Source organism: Anser anser, assembly GCF_964211835.1.
Source record: "Anser anser genome assembly, chromosome: 3".
NCBI classification, from domain to species: Eukaryota; Metazoa; Chordata; class Aves; order Anseriformes; family Anatidae; genus Anser; species Anser anser.
Genome location: NC_139722.1, coordinates 97,507,669 through 97,530,805, shown reverse-complemented (window position 1 = coordinate 97,530,805; position 23,137 = coordinate 97,507,669). Strand labels below are relative to the sequence as shown.

Genomic DNA, 23,137 nt, shown 5'->3' with positions numbered 1-23,137 from the left:
AATGACATAGAAAGTTATATTCACTACAGAATTATTAAATTAACAAAAGTGAATTAGCCTTGTTATTATCACTAAAATTAGAATTATTAGAACACAGAAACTTACCATCCCTTCATCTTAAATATCAAATTAGCATCCTTCTCTAATACAGCTTTCTTGTTATTAAACATTTTTTTCTTTTCCAAAACAGATTTTAAACTCTTCAGAAAATATTTGCATCTTCAAATAAATATAACCAAACAAAAACCTTCAGATGTATTAAAAAGTACTTTTTAAAATATGTATCCACATACACAAACCTATACTGTATTTAATATCTGTATTGTCCAGTCAAGTATGCTTGGAGCTTTCACTGCACATCTTACGGCTTACTTAGCCAGTAAAGTATGAAGCCACACATCTACCTCAGTGATGTTTTAATTATTCATTTACAAATGCAATACTATCTCTTCCGTGCACAAATTAAGTAACTAGGGGAACAATCCGAAGTAATTCAATTGCCTTTACAACCCTAGCATAAAAGCATTTGAAATGAAAAAGGTAGCTCATTTTTCGTTTCAAAGCTTATTTTTATTTTTTTTTTATACAACTTGATCTAAAATATTTCAGTCTTTTTTAATTCTCTTAAATATAGAGGAGCATTGCTATTTGCATTTTGTCCTGCAGAAGCATTACATAGTTATTAGATCCACTAATTTGACATTACTCATTATTAGATCCATCGTTGACATTACGTGAAATTAACCTGTAATGTCCAGCTCAGAAATATTTTTAATTCAAACACTATTTATTGCCACATCGCTTCATACCAACTTTCTGACTTGAAGAGAAATTAACATATCTTCAGAAAACAGGTTACTGAACCACAAAATAACATTTATACCTTGAGTGCCTTTTGTCAATATTTAAATTATTTATCTTGACACAGCACATGTTTATTTCTCACAAACTAGTCATGTCATAATGGGGAAAAAAAACAACCAAACACAAACCCCCATGCCTCTGAGACAACTTTGAAGCAAAATACCCATCTGACTGTTTATTCAACAGGAGTAAGAACTGCACTTCCATGTGTGCTGGTTTACAAGTAAATATTTTTCCTATTATGAATAATTACATAATATGGTCTCTTCTGTAAGTGTAAGTAACTGAACCCGTTTCTAAACTTTTTTTTTAAAAAAGGTGATGTCAATACACAAAGTTCACAACTGAAAAGAATTTAGTTTACACTTTCAACACTTTAAATATCTATATCCAGTATATTAGCTTGAGACATGCAGTTTTAAGTGAATATAAACAGGAAATGACAATTGAATTTCAATGCAGTACTGAAAAGAGCATTCCCTAAATAAGAAAACTATTAACAATTTTTAGTAACATGAACCTTTCTGAAGTTTGAAAGACTGACAGAATGAAATCAGGATGAAAGTACTTATTTAACTTTCTATCTGGAATAGCAATGCCCTTCAAAAATTTCTATTTATATACCTTTCAAAGTAATACTGTGGAAAAGAGAAAACTGACATTATCTGAAGCGATACAAGATGCCATTTAAAGGGTAATTTATTAAAAAAAAAGTCATACACAACATTAAGTAAAAAAATAAATGTGCTTGCTTACATGAAAAAAATTACTGCATGACAACAGCTACCCTGCCATAATGCCAGTGTTGCCTTTATTCTAGTTGAAAGCTCTCTGGAATAACAGCAGGTTTTTTTCACCATTTGGGTTATGTCTCTTCATCCTGGCTGAAGGGTATCTGTACTGCTATAGAGATAAAGCCAGACACCACCATCACCCCTTTTTTGTTTTGTTTTTTCTTTTTACAAGTACTAGTTTATTTAATTTTATTATGAGCACTTAAATTACTTGACTAATTATTTACTTCAAACAGAGTTCAACATACTTTGTAATTTAGTGTTAAAAAGGCCTTGGTTCAGCACGTTAACTATTCACATACATAACTGCACAGAATACTTGTAGCAACTTTCATACTGCTGCTGCAGATCGTCATTTACAGGATTTCTTCCCTTTTCTTTTAAAATACCAAGCTAAAATTGTCTTTTAGAGATAAATGTAATTATATGAAAAGGAGGACCTTGGGCTCTGAATAATCACTGAACTAAGAAAGAATTTAGGAGTAACAGAAGCCATAGTCTGAAATGAAGATTTAAACTTTTGACAGAAATCTTTAAATTCGTAAATCCTTGTGAGCTGAGGGTGTTCTCAGCCTGCCACCCCTGCTGATTTACTAGTCCCTCGATGTCTTCTCTCTCTAATATGGAACACATCTACTTGTAAGTAGTAACTCACAACAGAAATCTCTGAAAGAAAACAGCAAAGGAAACACTGCATTTCTACTTAGAATAGACATAGATCAGGGGATACTCTTGATTACCTTCAAATCCCAATAATCTGTTGCAATCATATAGCATGTCACATGCCTGTATTCTCCACATGGTGGGTGACAGAACAGCAGTGATCATAGATATTTAATGGATATTTAACTCAGATAATCCTCCCAGTGCAAAAGCGTTAGAGACCTGCACAGACCTAGAGGCTTGTGCTGTCTAAATCCATAATTACTACAAAGTTGCCCTCTGATACCAGGGAAAAATCCACGTAATAAAAATCCTTTATAATCGCATTGCTATTAATTGTAATGGTTAATTGGAAAAAAGTGCTGGACAAGCCAGAATTGCTAAACAGCACCATGATTAACTAGCATATGTAGCAAAGTATTGTGCTGTAGAAATTTCAATACAAACATTTTAAGTGAAGAAATGCCAGGAAATCAAAGTTTGGATATTGCAAAGTTCTTAGCAAGCTTTGTGTTTAAGAAAGGGAATTGAGACAGCTGGAACTACAAGACCCCAGCAGATGCTGCTTTCCAAAGGACTACAAAACACAGGAGAGCAAACAGAGATGTACTTTGCTTCCTGAAGGGGTATAAATCACCAGAAGGAGAAGTACTTGTTTCATATTATACTTTCGCTAGTCCAAAACGTATCAACCCAGATTAGCTTTCTAACAGAGAGTAAGATTTAGTATTTACTCTAATGTTGTTAATCCTGCTTGATTACTTTTATTTTTCCAATGAAAGTATCACCCAAATCTATTAAGTTTAGTATTCTCAGAACAAAATACATAAAGTTTCATGTGTTTCTAAACTAAAACAAAATACATGTATTTCTCTATTTAAAGTTAATTACTGCACAACTATGAATAGATGAGTTACTATTTTCTGAGTATATTAAAGAAGTAGCTTGAATTGCATAAAGTTTTATTAAAAGTTATATTCCTATCTGTAAAAAGGGAAAATGCCGTTAACTTGGCGCTTTTCCTATCTGAACCTTAAAATGAGTAGAAACAACATATATTTATTTGTAATGTAAAACATTACTGTGAGCTTAAATAAATTAAAGAAATTTGCTACCATCTGTGGTCTCATATTTCTCATGACAAAGAACTATTAGCACAAGAAGCTCTACCAACTGGATGGTGACCAAGATGAAGGAAAAATGATTTTGTTTCTTTTTCAGTAGCATTTATTTAGTGTAAACTACCAAAAACTTCAATATAACTTGAATATCAGATGCAGTTAACTTTAAAATAAAAAAAAAAATGTTTGTAGTTGTAACAGGAAGCTCATGAATAAGTATTTATTACCATTTCAATGAAATGCAACTGGCAACTTAACATTCAGATACATGCAAATAGATGAGGATAGTTGACCACAAAGTTAAAAAGGACATAGTTCTACTTAGAATATACTTCTGACAAAACAAAAATTCATACCATCTTTTCAAAATTATTATTAGAAGTGACATTTTACATTATCAGCCAAAGACATTGTCTCCTTGCAACTTCTTTCTTTTGCATATTAAAGACCACTTCTGTTCCATTATTAGTCACAAAGACGGTTTGCTGAATAATTTCCTTTGTTTGTAAGACTGCTACAACAGAAAGAACATCTTGCAAAGAAAAAAGGTCTTATTAAAATAGTTATAAAAAATCTGAGCAACTCAGACCTCAGTCAGATACTCGATCTACATTTCCATGAATTAAATACAAAACACATTGCCGAGTTGGAAGTATCACTTTACATTACTTCAAAAATACACAAATGAACAATGAAAGGTGAAAGAGACCTGAAAATAAAGTATAAAATGCATGATCATGTTAATGAGACTTTCATATCATACAGTGAATATTATACATATCAGAATGCATTAAAGATAGGAGTTCTTCAGTTATAGTTCAATATGATAAACACTCATCACCTGTCCAGCTCATCTGTACAAACAGAACCTGAAAAACAGCCTTAATTAAGATATTAGTACATCTAACAACAGCTAACTCCAAGTTAGACTAGCAGCCTAGCTACAGTGCACTACACAGCCAAAGACGCATGTTTCTGGTCTGTTCTCAAGTCCCCTAAATTCTGTTATGCCCATAGCAAATAAGCAAAGGAACAGCTTACATAATTCTCATGATTCTCTCAAAAACAGGTGGGTGTTACCAGCCAGAAAAAAGGCAGACCTTTACCAGAGTAGAATAAGCAGCAGAAGTACATTTCAGAAAACCCCGTCCTGCTCTTTTGCTATGTTAAGAACCCAAAGGGACTGAACTAAACCAAGCAGGGCTACTCCTTCCTTAGACATGTCTTGAACTTGAATTGTCAGACAACAGGTATAAATTTGAAAATAAGCACATCTCCAAACTCGCAGTAAGTGAAAATAGAAGCAAGCAAGAAGTTCACCTGTAATACAAGGAAAAATCTTTTTCCATTTTCAATTTCCAGATTTCAACAATGTGTAAATACAACACCATATACACAGTTCAACCACTATGCTACATTACACACAGAAGTGACATATTTCAATGCTGTATTACCAAATTTCTTGAGTAATTGATTGTATTTCCCTAAAGTACTTTATTTTCTTTAGCTGGGAAGTGTCTTGTTCTATATTTTGCAACCACCAGATGTTACATAATTGCCTTAATATATGCACATTTTTCAAGACATGTGTAGTATATTTACGTAATTATAAGAAGCTTTTATTTAAATATATATAAATTAGTTTTTAAGGTTTTGCAAAAAAAGTTTATCAGTCTTCTTACCCCTAATCAACTTTTTAGACATGGTTCACAAACCTGTATGAATCTGCAAAAGGAAACCGTACAAGCAAGACACCACAGATATATGCAGTCCTTCATGTACAGATTAGAAGTAGACCCACCACAGTCTACCTTGCACTTCTGTGAAGCCACAACAACATTATGTGAAGTGGGAGCAGCCCCTACCTGGCATCACCTTTAGTTAGCAGATCTGAGTTCTGTATTGGTACTGTATCGATATCATTCACATGAATTCAGACTATCTCAGATATTCAGTAAGCATTACAACCAGTACTGGCACACCTTTGAGTCTTAGAAAGCTAAAAAATAAATCTACAACTCTAATTAGTTTTATTCGATTCAGCAGAAGCATTGATAACTTCAAAGAAACTTTAATGATGCTTTTAAATGAAAACTCAACTCTTCTGCATCGTTTGTAGTCCTGGCACTGCAGCATGGAGTACATAAGAAAATCACAGAAGGGTTTGGGTTGAAAGGGACCTTAAAGATCTCCTCGTTACACCCCCCCTGCCATGGGCAGGGACACCTCCCACTAGACCAGGCTGCCCAAAGCCACATCCAGCCTGGCCTTGAACACTTTCAGCAATGAGGCATCCACAACTTATGATAAAAAAAAACAATTATATAAATAAATAAATGAAAAATGAAATTTCATATGATTTTAACAGCTGAATATATTCCATAGCAGAAATTTCAGTTTTGCATTTTATTTTTACAGTTATGCCTTCATACAGGTATTTAATAATGTGAGCTCAATGGTGAGGCCACACAGAGCCTTGCAGACCTTTCTGGTCCTTTTCTCCATTTCGGCATCAGGGATCCCAAAGTTCTTACTTCCTTAGCAAAAATGAGTGAGCAGACAAGAAAGATAATTTACGAATTAATTTGTTTGCTAACCAGCAAGAAAAATTGATCACCAACAGATGTTCTTCAAGTTTTATAACCCTTGTATAAATTCTAGTTATATGCCATCCCTCAAAACCAGAAGTTTTCTGTTGCATTATCCATAGAAGACACACGCCTGCTTGCTTTACTCTTTTCCCTATTTAGCACAGGAGAAGGGAGAAGGAACATCCCTGTTTACCATATTAGCTGCTTCTCAGAGACAACATATTTGGAAGGACTATGAGAAAGATGGACAAGCAAAGCACAGACGTGCACTAGATATCTTGATGAACTCTGGTTACTTACTCTGGTTACTTACCACTAACTTTCTTTGAAAGATTCCACACGAGCACTCTAGCTACAGTCACCAGGCAGTCACCTACTGCCATCTGGCAGAAGGTATCGTAGGCTTTCAAGCGACTATCAAAAGCAGAGCCATTTTGTCAAACACCTTGATGAAAATGAATGAATAAATGCTAGGAGTGTGCAAGTGCATTCCCCTGGTACCCACAGCCACGCGGATGCCAGTGAAGAGCGAGAGGGGGACAGTGCACCTCACACCAAACAAGTCAAGAGTACAGGGAATTTTCCATGTGTTAATGTGAATACTTCATTTGTCCGCTGAACTTCCACAGTGACTTCACGAGCCAAAGAAGCCTTTGTTTTCATGGCACTGTCAAGAGATGGCAAAGGGGAAGGTCTCTATGCCACAAAACTTTTCAGCTTGCTCCTATGTAAGGTTGAAATGAGTATCCAGGGGCATTAGGGACAGGGCTGGGAGGTCCTGATGGGACCAGTTCCAGATTCCTGGTGGCCAGGAATTCTCAGATTGGAAAGGACTTCATATTCTGAGCAGGTAAATACGGATCCAGATCACGCACCCAGATCCTGGCAAACAAGCAAGCCTGGGCACCTGGCACAAAGTAATCCAGACTAAAAAAAAAAAAAAAAAAAAACACATCTTGAATGCACCAGAACGCATCAGATATTGTGAAGTCTTAGATAAAGTAATCAATATATTAAATGCAAGGAATCAGAGCACTACACAACTGGAAGACGTGTAGTACAATAGCAAGCACATTCTGCTTTATATGCACGTCAAGCAGAGAGAGGACAGACAAAAATGCACCCGTTCCACACACTACAAGCAGAAATGTATCAGTGACACGGCAGGGCATATGGAGCACACAAGGTTACAAGAATACACACGGAAACTCATCTAAAGGAAAAAGGAACCCAGCCAACTACAGGTATAAATGGCACTAAGAGGATACTTCCCTTTTAATCACACTTATCCCTAGGCTAATTTATAACTAATGCTAAAACACACTCCATGCAACCATTAAAAATTCATTTATAGTATCTGATCAATCACTAAAGCAGATTAGACTCCAATGTCCAAATATCACACAGAACCTTAAAAAGATACACCTCTCTTCATTTGGGCTTCCCAGCAATAACAAAAACAAAGTGCTGCCTCCAAGAATGCACGCTTTTTTCTTAAAATCAGTACAATACCCTGAAATAAAAAGGGGCTAGCAAGATTAATGGACTACGCAACATCATCAGTAGGCTTCCTGAACTTTCTAGTTCAATGAGTTTCATAATTCAGAAAGAAAACCAGAGCCTATTACGGAAAGAATACAGAGCACTGTGGGCACTGACTTATCCATCAAGGGGAAGACAGAGGCAGCAATAAAGAGCGTAAAAAAAAAAAAAAAGAAAGAAAGAAAGAAAGAAAGAACAAGCTCCCCCTCAAATGAGAAAGAAGTTACAGAAAGCAAGAATGGAATGATTTAGAGTTTTAAAAAAGCAGAGAAGTGTTTTTAATTACAATACTGTCAAATCACATACAAGTCTCAATTATTCTTTCAATAAGTTATTTGGAAAAGAACTTTTGGCCATAAAGCTATTTTTCACTTCAACTGGTAGACTAAATTTTGACACTAGCAGATAGTACATATATATTTTTAAAATATATTAAAACCTAAATTGTTGCAATGGGAACTAAGATTTATTCACAGGCCAAACAAAATTTCTTCCTACCATGAATGATGTAGTAGGAATTTAACAATACCAGGGAGCCTGTCTAACAGTTAGCTGTTGTCAAGTCTAGCAGCCCTCCTCATCCTCTTCTGCCACATTTTCTTACTCTTTACTTTTTGAAAGCACTGAATACTCTTCTGACCTAAGACGCGTAGATGTGGTGCTTAGGGATGTGCTTTTGTGGTAGACTTGACAGTGCTAGGTTAACAGTTGGACTTGGTGATCTTAAAGGTCTTTTCCAACCTAAATGATTCTCTGATTCTAATGGTGAGTCAATTCAAGGAACTAAGCCTTGAAGAAATTACACTTTTTTTGGTAAGATTAGCCATCAAATCAGAACACAGACACTCAGCAACACCACTGCAAGGGAAGAAGAAATGAGTGTAGGGCTGGCAAAAGGAGAGGGCAGAAGACAGAACTGTATCTTGTCACTGTATCACCTGAGCTGTACCATCAAACTGCAACTTCAGCCACTGTAACTCAGCTTTAAACCTATGAAAGCCCTCTCTTGAGCATAGTTCTGTTTCATATTCTACCCATTCCTGGCGTTATTTCTGACAGAGTCGTTTTCAAAGAAGTCTGTGTCATGAGGACCTCAAGAACACATAGGAAGAAATTGCCAGTCCACTATATCACTTATTTAAAATACCCTCACAACAATCAATCACTACTTGAAATCAAATCAACCTACAAAAATCTGAAAGTACAGGGCAAAGATCAAAGTTTATGTATTTTGTGGTTTCCTATCACAGATGAACAACATTAACAACTTCCATGTAACTCAGGGACTACTGGAAGAAAAGTTTATATTTTCATGAAAATTCATTTTATTTCGCAAATTTCAAGTTTTCATTTTATTTTTTTTAAGTGACAATGTCAGCATCAAAAGATTTTACAATGCAAACGTGCAACATTAAGATCCAGAAAATGTGAGACATTAACATTAGGTAGCAGATATCTCAGCAGTACTATTCACAAGCTAAGAAGTTAACTTTCACAAATCATTGCTTACCTTTTCTAATGCAGATTAACTCATGTACACCACAAGTTCGTTCACCACCTATTTGGAAATAAATCATTAGAAAATATTAGCAATTAAAATGTACTTGGCTTCTTAATAAGACTTACAAACAGCATGAAAGAAAAAGCTGCAAAACATAATATTTAATAAAAATGCAAAAGACAGTTTTCTCCAAAGGATATCCTGAATAAATTGAAAACTTGCTAAATTAATAAATGTATCTTTGGCTTAACATTGCTAGCAACAGTGCAATTTGAAGAGTTTTACAGAGAATTTATACTGACAAAAAAATGCAAGCAAATTAACTGAAACCATACTAAAACTATTTGCCAAATATAAAGCTTGATTTCCTGTTCTGAGGGAACTATCGTCTACAGAAGATTTCTCAAGACGTCAGAAATATTGGTAACACAACAGAACACCAAAATAATGTTTTGAGGCAGGACAAAAAAAAAAAAAAAAAAAAGAAAGCCTGTAACTAAAGGCTGGGTTTATCTGGAATTTATCTTCAAGAGTCTTGTTGGGGTTTTACTTAAGCTTTTAAACAGCTGTACAGAATTTGAGAAAATAAGGGAATAACAAAGTTGTTGGTAGAAATATTATACTTTAAATTTCAATAGAAAAACATTTTAATGTTATAACTACAGCTAGTGAAGAAAAGACTAACGGATAACATACCCAGTAAGGACACTGAAAGAACCACAATGGAAGAAGAATACAAGCAGTCAACTGAATTGAAATAGGAAAGTGTGATACTGGGGGACCTGTAGGGACCTACTACTGAGCGCCGCAGCCAGAGGAACAGGCAGTTACAAGCCATTGAAGAGATTCTTTTAATGGTATTGAGAAACTGTTGGAAGAGTTGATTTTTATTATCATGACTTTATATTGAATGAATTTACAGTATTCATCATCTTGTTCTCTATTAAGTAAAACATTTTGGAATGATATTCCCCACGGTCAAACCTTTAGCAACACCAAGCTGTGGCCTGCCTTAACTGAACCCTAATGCCCACTAAGCCTTTTGCCACTGACAAAAGGTTCTGTTTATCTGAACAGAACGCAGAACTGAAGGGCTCTGATCACACAGATCACCATACATGGTGCTCTTAAACTTCATGAAAATACAAAACTGTTCCAAAAAACCACAAGCCATATATGTCAATCTCTATAGGATTCCAAACACTTCACAACACTCTAAAACTCCAGATAATAAAATTCTTTCCATCTCAAAAAAAACACATGGAAATCTGTCATACATCACTTACTACTCTTCTTCATTCCATAATAAAGGAACTATGTCATATAATAAAGGATGTTATGATACAATATCAGCTGATATTTAAAACTCATAACTGATAACATTGCCAGCTGCTGTTAATATTGTTTTAAGAAGATGCATATATTTGTAGTGAAACCTACATTCTAAACAAATAATGGTAGGAAATGCATATATTAGAGAAAGACGGATAAAAAGGACCAAATAAGTGGAATAAAACAACTTCTACAACAAAATTAAATGCCTGTGAGATATGAAGTCAGAAAGCATCCTCATTTTGAGCATACAATGCAACTATTGTTTTTAATACTCAGCAATCTGAAATACAAGCCTCAAAGATACTCTTGAATGGGAAATCAAAAATCAATGACCCTGATTATCCCAGAACTTCTTTACAGCCACCATCATTACAGAACACAGCAACGTAAGAGTGCTCTTCTAGATAGCAAAGAGTGCTCTTCTAGGAACTGACCAGTATCATTCTTACGTTTTGCTTTCAACATCTTTTCTGAGTAAGAAAAAATGGGTTTAAAAGAAACTGTTTTTATGACAGAAATGCATTAAAAAAATCAGATTTGGGGAGAAGATTACAGTCTTCTTTCAAGTCAGTGCAGTCATCCTCAGGCTACAAAAGAGAAATTCAGAGCGACTGTAACACTTGTCTCTAGATTTTCTCCTCCCGATAGACTTAAATTCAGAAGTGAAAAAAAAGTTACTGAAAAAAAAACAAAACAAAACATTTTTTTATTCCACAAGTGCTAGGCAGTTAAAAATAAAGATTCACATAGAAATGACTGTGAGAAGACCAGTGAGCAGCATTAGACTTTACTTTGCACTCAGTGACTTCAACAAGCATGAAATCTCATTATAAATTAATGTTAGTTGTGCATTTTGCATTGGTACCTTCTGTTTTCAAGAATACGTGTAAATGATTGAAAAAGCTATTTAAGACATTGTAATGTTCTACTAAATAAAACCTTTACATTAAGCCTTCTACTGTTTTTTAATCCACTACAACACTATACAGCAAATGTACAAAACTTAACATGCATTCTTTCAGGATTTAAATTTTGTCTTTTTATTGTCCTGGAAGCTCCCAAATTATATGTCTTATTTAATGGGCGACTAATCTTTTACTCTTTCAAAACCACTTTTGAATGGAAACTGACTGTTGAATAAAAATACATCATGAACTACGTGTTCTGAAAGCAAAGTTGAAGAAAGCATCTTTGATATTTAACCAATTTATTAAACACAAAATATTATCCTCAAGTGACTCAGGCAGATTTTGTTTTCCCTAGTGCTCTCTTCAAAATCGTGGAACTAATACATTTTTCACACCTTGCTTTTACTCACAGTTTAACAAATGAACACAAGTTTTCCTGTCTTTCCAACTCGGAGAAGGCTCTCAGCTTTGAATAACCTTGTCATTGAAAGAAACTGAAGTGTAAATATGAAAACATTCTGCATGACAGCAAGGTGTCAACTGTTGACCCAGCACTCCTGCAGGCTGAAAAGGCTGGCTTTGTGTCTGTTAGCCCACAAATCCCAAAGGTTCACTGGTATGACCCTCTTAAATTTTACAGTCTTCAAATGTTAAAGTAATTAAGTTTAATATAGTGGTGGGTCACCATGCTTTTATAGTTAATAGTCTGATTTAGATACAAATTATTATTAATTCTACTTCATCATGACTGTGAACATCTTTTCTATTTAACAGTTTAAAGTTTTAAGTGGTTTTGCATGTAAGATGAAGTAATACTGTACCCAAAATGCTGAAGAATAAAAACTGAGGATATGAGAAAAACTGGGAATGAAGCTTTTCATATCTTTTCAGATAATGGAAGCAAAATGAGAAATAATGAAAGATGAATTAATTTTATAATTATACATTCAAACACTTTAGTTTTCTTGAGCTAGACTGACCATCTAGTGGCCCTAAGATCTACATCATTCAAACATTTAGCACAAACTGAACCAACAGAGGCTTTACTTAAAACAAAAGGCAGCTGCTGAAACATTTGACAAAGTTTAATTTTCTCAATTTAAATTCTCAATTTAAAATGAAGATTTTGTACCCCGAGTCTCTATCTGTGAGGAAGACTATCACAATTTATTGCACCAAAAACACACAAAGTTGTTCACCAAAGAAAAAAACTACACCTCAGTTTTGTATTGATTATATTGTAACATTTCATTTCCTTCTGAATTTTGAATTGTACTAGTTTCAAAGGTCTGCTATGTTTGGACTCGAGTTGAAACTCCATTACTAGGTGCTGAAAGTAATCAGCTAGAAAATTGGGAGCAACCTGTGGCTCCCTGAGAGACTCCAGAGCACGATCATCCTCGAAGGAGGTTTCTCAGGGCCTCAACCAACCAAGATCTGCAAGGACAGAAATTCTGAGAGCTGGTTCACAGTGGTGCCATTGTGAACATGTCTTCCTTATATCCAGTCAGGGTTTCCCATTTTAGCCCACGCCTGCTACCTCACGTGCATTCACTGTGCACTCAAAGAATCCACTTCCCTTTCCCAAGCCCCTCCTGATATGCCAAGTACTACAGCCCGCCACCAGCTTCGCAGCTCTCTTCTGGAATCCCTCGTGTGCCGATCTGTCTCACACCGGGTTAACAGCCCACACTGCTGCTGAGGCATGCGGCTGATCCACTTCCAACTTGCTGACCACCAGGACCTCGGGGCTCTTTTGTGCAGAATCCTAGAATCATTAAGGTTGGAAAAGCCTTCCAAGATCATCTGGTCCAACCATCCCTCTACTACCAATATCACCCACTAAACCATGTCCAACCTTTCCTTGAACACCCCCAGGGACGGTGACTCCACCACCTCCCTGGGCAACCCGTCCCAATGCCTGACTGCTCTTTCTGAGAAGAAATGTCTCCTCATTTCCAACCTGAGCCTCCCCTGGTACAACTTGAGGCCATTCCCTCTAGTCCTGTCACTAGTTACCTGTGAGAAGAGGCCGACCCCCAGCTCCCCACACCTTCCTTTCAGGCAGTTGCAGAGAGCAATGAGGTCTCCCCTGAGCCTCCTCTTCTCCAGACCAAACACCCCCAGTTCCCTCAGCCGCTCCTCACAGGACTTGTGCTCCTGCCAGCCTGTCCCAAGCCTGCAGTGCAGCATGGGCTTGCCACCCCTGGACTGGGACTTGACATTTGTTCTTGTCGAAGTTCACACGGTTCCCGTCAGCCCTGCCCTCCTGCATATGAACTGCTCCCCTCCCTGCTGTCACCCACAGCTCAGTGAGGGTGCGCTCCATCCCTCTGACGAACACATCCAAGTCTTGGTTCCAGAATTGAGACCATGGTACAGCTTAGGGCACTGTGTATACAACACATACTTCTTCAGTTTAGCAGCAAATCCACACATTACTACTTGCAACACAACATTACACTGTACCACTGAAGTCTTTGTCAGCAGGTGTAACTTCGGGGGCACACTTTTTATGTGATACATTACTTTCCTACTGAGTTTTGTATTTTAATTTGCATTTTGATAAGTTTGGACTACATTCAACAAACACGCACTTGATGTTGTATTCAGCATTAGCTCTCTTTTCCCTTGACTAACCCGCAAAGTCGCAGTGCAGAATGCCAACACCAAAGGCGCTATGTGGCTTGAAAAGAGCAAGTGGCAGCAGTACGACCCACAAGAGCCCGCCTTGCTGCGCCACAGAAATGGAGAATGGGACAAGCAAAAAAAGCCTAATCAGTTGTGTGATGGGCTAACTTGCCTGGTGCACATGGAAAATACCAGTGCTTTGGGTATGAAATGCAAGATACTTAGGAAATCCATTCTTAGAAGAATTATGCTGTCTCATAACATATACCAAATTTATTCTAAAATACAACTATAGGGAGAGTGTTCTGGCTTATGCATACCAACAAATCTACTCCTTGAAAAATTGTCTCAGATTGTGAACTGATCTTAAGAAAGAATCTGATTTTAGAAGAAAGGACAGCTAACTAAAAGAAAAACAACGCTGGAAACACTTCCACAGAACAGCAACTCTATAGCCGGTATCAGTATGGTATTTTTTCCTAAAAGGTTACATAAACTTATGAGCGCATCCTCATACTTGGTGTAAAATTAACTTTGTATTCCTGCAATAAACTTGTTACAGTTTTAGTCTGTAAACAACATTGCATATGTAAAAACTGAAATGTTTACAGTTGAATGCTCACTAGTGGTCGAAAAGCAAACAACGTTAGAATTTATTAGTAAATAGACAGCAAGTTAAAAAAAAATGCTACTTTATGTTCTTATTATGTATCCTGCACATTTTGTGTGGTTGGGACTCCTCTCTGTCCTTCCATCCCAAAGAATAAAACAGAACTACAGAAGGCACAAAGAAAGGGGGAGAAAAGTCCATAAAAATACACAGTGGTTTTCATAGGAGGAGTTATTTAATAGACTCTTGGACTCTGGAAAAAAGACTCAACAGATGGTGTACATAAGCAGGTAAATAAAGAAGAGTTATTCACTGTCTAACCCACTAATAAGAGAAATAAGTATCTGATTAAATTAGCAGCAGATGTGTTCAAGGCAAACAGTTTTCAAGAGTAAATTAGGGTTATAAAAACATAAGATTGATTTCCAACTTTCACTGTAAAGACCATCTCCTCTGCTTGCGCCATTTAATATGCTTCCACCATATAACTATCTAATAATTCCTTAGCCTATAAAATCATCTAATCTGTCCTGAATTAATTTAAGAATATTTTGTTTGTTATCTGACCATAAAAGTAGTGACAAACATTAGAACTTTTCTGACACGCAGAATACTTCATTTTTAATTATATTTATATTCAACAGCACTGATGCCACTGACTAATGAATTAGCAATCAGTGACAATTAACCAAGAATAGCATAGCCATTTCTGTTTCTCAAACAAATGTTGGGTCCAATCCTATCCACAATTAAATAAATGGAAGCATCTCCACTGAGTTTTAGAAGCCAAGAAAAAAGGAGGTTAGACAGATCGTATAAACAGATTATATCAAAAATTGAGAGGTTCTCAGGGACCATCTTCCCCCACCATGAAAATATCATCTCAGTTTCCTTTCTACCCAGAATCACAAGACACTTATCTTTCCTCACTCTTCTGACAACTGAAATACAATTTTACTTTGTTTTCAGTCAAGTACTTCTTCAAATAAGTCTTATTAATGGAAATGAAGAGGTACAGTATATATCAGTAGCAACAGAAACAGTATAAATGGTTTGAACCTGACCTAAGACCTGTGCAGTATTTTTCTTTAAATATGAGTAGAAAGAGAACCAGCAGCTACAGTAAGAATGGTTATCTCACTGCAAATGACAAGAAGATAGTAGTGCATATTGACTGGGGGTGTATACTCTATCAAATGCTCTGGAACTAAGAAAGAAGATGTCAACAACAAAAATTGATAGTAACAAAGAGATAAAAAAATCAGTACAACTCTTGACTAATTCCTACAGTTTTTAGCTAATACCACTGAATCAACACTCGAGAGCAAAATTTCACAACAGAAAGTAAGCCAAGAAACAGGATTTTTTTTTATGATGAATGATCTATGGACTTGTGTATAATTTATTTTAGAAGTATATGTTTTAAATATTTTAATCAAAGAAATTGCGAGAAGAAATAATTCATGGAAATAGTACACGTAAACAGCTCTCGTATTTCAGATAAAGCAGTAAGGTTATGATACAAAAAGAAATTACACCAAGAACTTGTATTTTGAAAGATCCCAGATAGTAGGAAGAATGCTCACTTTAGACTACAAAACAAAAATACGTGTAAAATGTGTCAATCACACTGAACCTATCATTTTTCACATTGAAGATTATGTTCCTCTGCAGCATGAGGTATATTTGACAACAGATTCAACTTTCATTTGCTGTCTTACAAATAACTTTCCAAACCATGCCAAAGTTTCTCCATCTCACTCCAGAGATGGTTTTACACAGAAAGCTCTCCCACCTCCAAGAGTTAAATACTCAAAGATTAGAAAGTGCAAGGATTAAAAGCTGACTTGAAATCCCCACTGCAATCCCCAGGTGTACATTTAGCTTGGCATATAAGAACCTTTGCCTTTTTCATTGTGAGACTTGACAATATTTAGAAAAAAGCCAGGACTGTCAACTGTGGGTCCCTCACATCAGTCCGTGCAGAAGCTGGAAGAAGCCTACAGGGTCAGCCTATGAATAAGGTGAAGAGAAAATATGACCCAACAGTCACAGCAGTTGAAAGTTTTCCAGAAAACAGCTAGACTTTCCTTTTATTCATAAATCTCCTGCATTTTGATGCGCAATATAAGCCAACATTTTTAATCAGGCAGCCACTGGGTGTTTGCTTTCTTGTGTGCCCATACTGAATGCCAAGAGTTCCCATTTGCAATAGTGCTAAGCGTTCAAAAATGAACCAGATTCCAGAATTTCGCTCTGAACAGATCACCTCTTCTTATATGAAGTATGATAACTTCAACTCAGCCCACGGGGAGCTTGTCAAATAGATGTCTGTAGAGCATCAGAGGTTAGATGTTTTTAAAAGGCACCCCACTCTATTACCATAAAGGAGGCAGAGAACTAATGGGTTTTTTATTTCAGTAGCGCCCTAACACTCCAGTGATGATGATGTAACGCAAATCCATCCAGCAAATTGTTACTTTTGCACACGGCAAGGCTTTACTGTCATCAGCAAGTAAAGCAGGGAATCATACTTACAATGACAACAACAACAAAAAATAATACCAGATAACACCCACTGAATAGTTTCCACTACAGACGGTGAACGAGCATAAAATAGTATTAAACAGATTCTGTGTGGCTGATCAAATCCAATACCCTGACACTTGATCCACCCCACATTTAACAAATGTGTTGAAAGTGGGCCTAGGTACAAAATAGGGTTTCTTATGTTTAGGCTTTATTCAACACTGTGGCTGCTCCTCAACATGCACCCTGGCTGCAGCAGCGCGGATCCAGAAGCACCACAGCTTATTCAGGTCAGCACCAACTGGACCTCCGTGTCACCTCCTGCCCGACAGCACAGAATATCCGGGGTAACCTGGAGTCAAGGTAAAACTGCTCCCTAGGCCAGATTCATCCCGCAGGCCACACATACAATACTCCCACCTAGGCACCGTATGTAGCTTGTTCCTTGGTTTCTCCTCCGGATTATGAAGTTTGCTCCTAGGAATGGTTTTCACATAACCCATATGAAGCAGTGTTCTAACTCCCCTCTCTTCTTATTTCCAGAAATAAAAAGTAGGTTCATTTAGCAATTTTGGCTTTGTTTCCCAATGAAGTGAAGGTTACATAACTTAACGATCTACTGCCAATGAATTCAGGGGCTAATTTACATTAAAATTGACACAAAGTTGTCAGAACTTAATACTTTTAGGATTCAAAGCTTCGTGAACATCAGCAGCCAAACCCAAGACAGCCACCAATCTCACCAAACCCAGGGACGTCCAGCCAGCCAATAAATCCATGCAAACAGCTGCACCTGCCTGCTGCCAAACAAACAGCTGGCAGACAAGGATTGGAAGGGAGAAACGAGCTTGTCAGAAACATCAGAGATCTGAGTACACGCCAGAGACACTCTGGAGACCCAGGGACAAAAAGAAAAGCACTCAAAAAAGCCTACACACATGAAGAGGACCTCAGAGTACAACAGGAGTGTAAGAGGAAACTGTAACGGGAAACGGTTACACTGGTGAGATCAGAAGGGGAAAATATGGGAAGCCAGGTTCATTAGTCTCACTACTCAATCAATAATTTAGTAAATGACAGCACTATGCTATAACTCCTTCTTCTCCGCTACATTCATTTTATCTGTACAACTCACTACTCTCTTTAATACTGCTTCTGAATTCTTAGCACTGAACTCCTCACAATGCAAGGTAACTCGGTCTGGAACAGCTCACCTCTGAACACACTCCCTTCCTTGAGAAATGCACAGCTTTGTATAGCCTGCACCACATTACAGCACGTTCAAGTGCAGCCCACAAACCTGGCACAAGCAGATCCACGAGGATACGCAGGTCTGCCTCAGGTTATAAAGCCTCCCACTGTGACCTTTACCTTTCTCTTCCCTCCTCCCTGCAATATGATTTCCATTGCTAGCTCCTCACCCAGACCTCAAATCCCAACTCGTAAGGCAGGTGCCTAAGTCTTGCGACTGCTCAGAAGAGCAAAAGCAGCATACAGAAACCAAATTAACGCTGCCATGAGGAACATTACCATGGTGATGCTGAAGGACTCTCAGAAACGGCTCCTCCACTCTCGCTCTTCCCATCCCCAGCAAATGGCCACCAGACCCCATGCCGAGGCAGCCACCATCGGGAAGATCCAAATCCCAGGCTGCCCACCGTGCTGGTCTTACCGCGCTCCTCAGTTTTGCCTGACTGTCCTCCGTATCTGCCATCCTCCCCATCCCAGTATTCTCTGTACTGAATGAATTTAGCATTCTTCTACATTATGTGGAAACATTACACAATTAATAACCTTGCATCTCAAAATAGAGCTGCTACTAAATACTAACACTCATTTTGCTTAGGAAGAGAAATATGACAGAAATAAGAACTGCAGATAAAATTCTTTAATCCTATTTAAGACAAAACTTTTTCCCAATAGGTTCCCTGCTGTTGTTTTCTAGCAAATCTGATTGCCCGCACTATGCAAACTGTATACCTGATGCCTGTATAAAACAAAACACCTAACAAACAAATAGAAACATCTTTTAAGATGACATTAACTTTTAAAGAGAAAGGTTTAACTGCTCCTGCAATCACTAAATTAGGGCTTTGAACTTGGTCACATGAAGAATATCGTTTGTTTGTTTTTTTTAAAAGGTCCAGCAGTAACCATGACGCAAAAAAAGTAACTAAGTGTTAGCACTGACCAAAACAGCAATGATCACTGCCCATGGCCACTGGCTCCTTGGTTCTCTATACCACTTCATACAAAAAGCTTTTTTTTGTTGTTTTTTAAACAAAAAATGGGTGTTAACAGTAGAACTGATGTAAACTTGTAAGCTGACAGAGTGATGCTAGAAACAGCACTTAGAAATTTTTAAAAGCAGTCAATAGACTAAATTTCTCACAGCCAGCAAATCCTACTTTAATTTTCTGCACTTTGCACATATAACTATATATAACCTGCTTCAAGGGAGTTTTGAACTATTTTACATTTATTCTTCAGTCAAAAGTTATTAGCCTTGCTTATTGCATATGACTTTACCACCCCTCAAAAATCTGTGCAACTGCGAAGTCTTTTAAACCAAAGTATTTTTTTTCTGTTAACTTAATTACAGACATTTACAAATTTGCTTGGACATGATGCAAATTCTGTGTTTTGCCCCTTTGGGCTGTAAGTCCTGGGGATTCATCCTGTCTTCAAGAGTCAGTGTTCACCCAAACAAAATCCATACTTTTAAACACTGCTGACCAGGAAATCATGTTGTTCAAAGCAGGATACTGCAACACAGACAGGAGGAAGAGGAGCTCACCAAGATGAGGAATAAAAATTGGAACACCTACTAACAAATCTACAGGAATCAGCTATTTGGTTGTGAACAAAGAGGATGCCACATTCCTGCTACAGACTACACCAGAAAAATGCATTTTGTTTTCTGTCTTCAGGCAGAGAACTAAGTGAAAAACCTAGTAGGTCAGTTTCATGATTGGATATTTTTACCCTGCCTCCCCTTTAATTGTAAACTACAGAGCAAATTCTAGATTCACAGAATGGTTTGGGCTGGAAGGGACCTTAAAGACCACTCAGTTCCAGCCGCCTGCCATGGGCAGGGACACCACACCACCCAGCAGATCAGGCTGCCCAAAGCCCCATCCAGCCTGGCCTTCAAAGACTTCCAGAGACTAAGTCCCCCGATAACAATTTCACATTCGTACAAGACAGGCTATTTCTACATCTGGCCTTGATGAGAGAGGTGTTGCATTCTTTTCACAGGCTAATTTGCTTAACTCATTCATGATCGTTTGCTTTAACTTTTAAGGAGTGATGCCCTAAATCATCTGAAAATATCAAACATGGATTTTATTTTTTTGGTGAATATTTTCCTTTTTTTTTTATATATATATTACAAATTCTCACAGCTTTCTGGCATAATGCAGCCTAAAATGGGAATAGGGACAGATTTTGAAGGACCGACAATTGTTTTTCTGAGCTCGAATTGCATAAAAAGTCCAGACCCACCTGAAAAAATTGCCGTCTTCCCGTTACTATGATGTGGGCTTTAAGAGGACCCGGCCAACTCGAGGCTGGCCAGCTCAGCTTCCAAGGCAGGGTGAGCCCGCGGCTTTGCCTGCAACTTCTCCTTACGGAGGCCTGAATTACTAATCCAAGGAAACCGACAGCACAGGAGCATCCCACACGAAAACAATCAAGAGCTGTTTGCGTGGTTTTTCCCCTCGCTGTTTTCCTACCCTGGAAGTTACGACAACCGCTTTCGGAAGCGAGCGCTGCAGCCAGGGGAGCAGCATACCTTACAGCCTTATTTCCCTGCCATTAAAGTTCGGGGATTTATTTATTATTTTTTTTTAACGGAATTCCCCACAAAAATTACTCTCAGAACGGAGAGGGGAGGCGTCGGGGCGCAGCCTCCATCCCCAGGCGAACCAACAAGTGCTGGCAGCACCCCTCTCCTTTTTTCTGCTGCTGTCTGAGCGGGGAGCCTCCCTGGAGCCCCGCCAGCCCCGGGGCCGGGAAGCGGTCGGTGCAGAGGAGGGCCCGTTCATCCCGGTTTTTTTTTGTTGTTGTTGTTTTGTTTTGTTTTTTATTTTTTTTTTTTTACCCGGGGCATCCTCTGCAGGAGGAGGAGGAGGAGGAGGAGGAGGAGGAGGGGATGAAGGGGGCGCCCCTCGCCCTCCCGCGCGCCCCCGCGCCGGGGGGGAGCCGTGCCCGGGGGAGGGGAACGGAGGAGGAGGAGGCGGCGGCGGCGGAGGGGGAGGAGGAGGGGAGCGCGTTATTGGCCTACTTACCGTCAATCGCCATGATCCCGGCGGTGGGCCGTGCCGTGCCGTGCCGTGCCGGGAGGGCGGGGGGCAGGCAGCGGAGGCGCTGCCGGCCGCGGCGCTGCCGGGCGGGAGCGCGGGGCGGGGCCGGGCCGGGCCGGGCCGGGGGCTCGTGGCTCCGCCCCGCTCCCGCCGCCACCGCCCAACGGCCGTGCGCGTGCCCGAGCGGCGGCCGTTTAACCGGCGCGGCGCGCGCCCCCCCCCCCCCCCGCCCCGGAGCCCAACCGCCCCGCCCCGCGCCCGTCCGTGAGGCGAAGCCCCGCCCAGCCGCCTCTGCGTGAGGGGCTGCGGCCATTGCCCCTCACAACTGCAGTTAGACGGGGGGTGAGGTTGGTTCCCTGTCACGATAAATAAGGCTTTTTTTGCCTTTTTTTTGTTTGTTTTCCAGCCCGTTAGGATAGGCGGGGTTTTGAAACGTTGTTGCCCCCAAGTTTGGGGAGAAAATGATGAAGGTCGCACCACTTTGCATATTTTTATGCTGCTGTTTTGGTTTTTTTTTTTATTATTATTATTTTTCCAGAGCTATTGGTCGAACCAGACAGCAAAACCATCGAAGTGTTAGTTTCAGTCAGACTGTGGTTCCACAAGCACCTCCCTAACTCCTCAGTCAGGTGTGCAGAGCTCGTCTGTGCAGCTGAAGAGTTGCACATCACAGTAAAAGCGCTGAAAAAAATAAAAAATAAAAACACCCTACTTTTGCCAAGTAAAGCCATTGAAAGACAGGAAATGTCAGAATTAAAATTACCCGAGTGGTCGTAACCCGCCGCACAATGCATCGCAATCCAGTGCCAGTGCACGATCGATCACAGACGCTGCTCCCTCCTGTCGTACCTCTGACTGACTCGGAGCACAAGACAGATGGCATCTGAGAGTGAATCAGAACACAGCAGTGAACAAAGTTACCAGAAATCTCGTTTTTGGTAGCTTTTGTTCCCAACGTTAATATTCTGTAACCATAATGTCCAATTTTGTGTCTAGTTTTGTGGGCATAGAGCTGAACCAACACTGTTATGTGGAGCCATGTTCACAAGCACGCTATGTATCTTCAGAAGAGCTTGACACCTTCACATTTATAATGATCTTCAACAAATGCTTGAAGCACATTTAATGCTAGAAGGGATTAGAAGAAATTAGAAGGGGTTAATGGATCTGCGGTACTTTACATAGTTGTTCTGGGGGGAGCAGGTTGTTGTCTGGTGGAAACCTGGCTTTGGAGACCCTTTGCTGCGTCTTGCATGCTGCCTTCACTCCTCCTCCCACCTTTGGCTCCTGCACCCCTGCTTGCTCCTTTCTCTGTCACACTCCCTCCTGAACTTTATCCTTCATCTCCCTCGTTGCTGCTTCTGAGCTCTGTTGCCTCCAGCACTCCCAGCCATCTCTAAAGGTCTGCAGAGGTTGTCCCCCACGGGATGCCTTGCTTCTGCGCCCTGCTCCTCATCCCCAGGGGCCCCCTACTAAAGAAGCAGCAAAGGGTATGCAGTCTTGCTGCTCCCTGGCCCTACAGCATTTAACACAGGACGCCTGAAGCCAGAAGGAAGTCCTGCCGGGCTGCGAAGAGCTCCTACAATTAACAGAGCAAACAGAAGGATTGTGTTATGGATATTATAAAAGACTGCAGCATGTATGTAAAACGCCTTTGCTGCGTAGGAAAGCTGCTTGTACAATTGGAGCTGTACGGGAAAAGAACACGTTTGTATACCTGAACAGTTTATTTGGACATGAACTG

At 39.1% G+C, this 23,137-nt stretch overlaps 1 protein-coding gene across 3 annotated transcripts in view; it reads right to left on the bottom strand.

Moving 5' to 3' along the window:
- Window positions 1-21,534, bottom strand: part of SYT14 (synaptotagmin 14) — an 88,465-nt gene extending 66,931 nt beyond the window's left edge. For 2 of the 3 annotated variants that reach the window (XM_083829410.1, XM_083829413.1), the window contains exons 1-2: window positions 21,379-21,534; window positions 9,086-9,133 (exon numbers count right to left, since the gene is read on the bottom strand). In XM_083829410.1, the coding sequence (XP_083685536.1) occupies window positions 9,086-9,133; window positions 21,379-21,391 (61 nt within the window). In that variant the 5' untranslated portion in view covers window positions 21,392-21,534. Of the gene's footprint in view, window positions 1-9,085; window positions 9,134-20,593; window positions 21,192-21,378 lie in introns of those variants that run through there. The other variant, XM_083829411.1, reaches the window with a different exon arrangement.
- Between the last annotated feature and the right edge of the window lie 1,603 nt (window positions 21,535-23,137).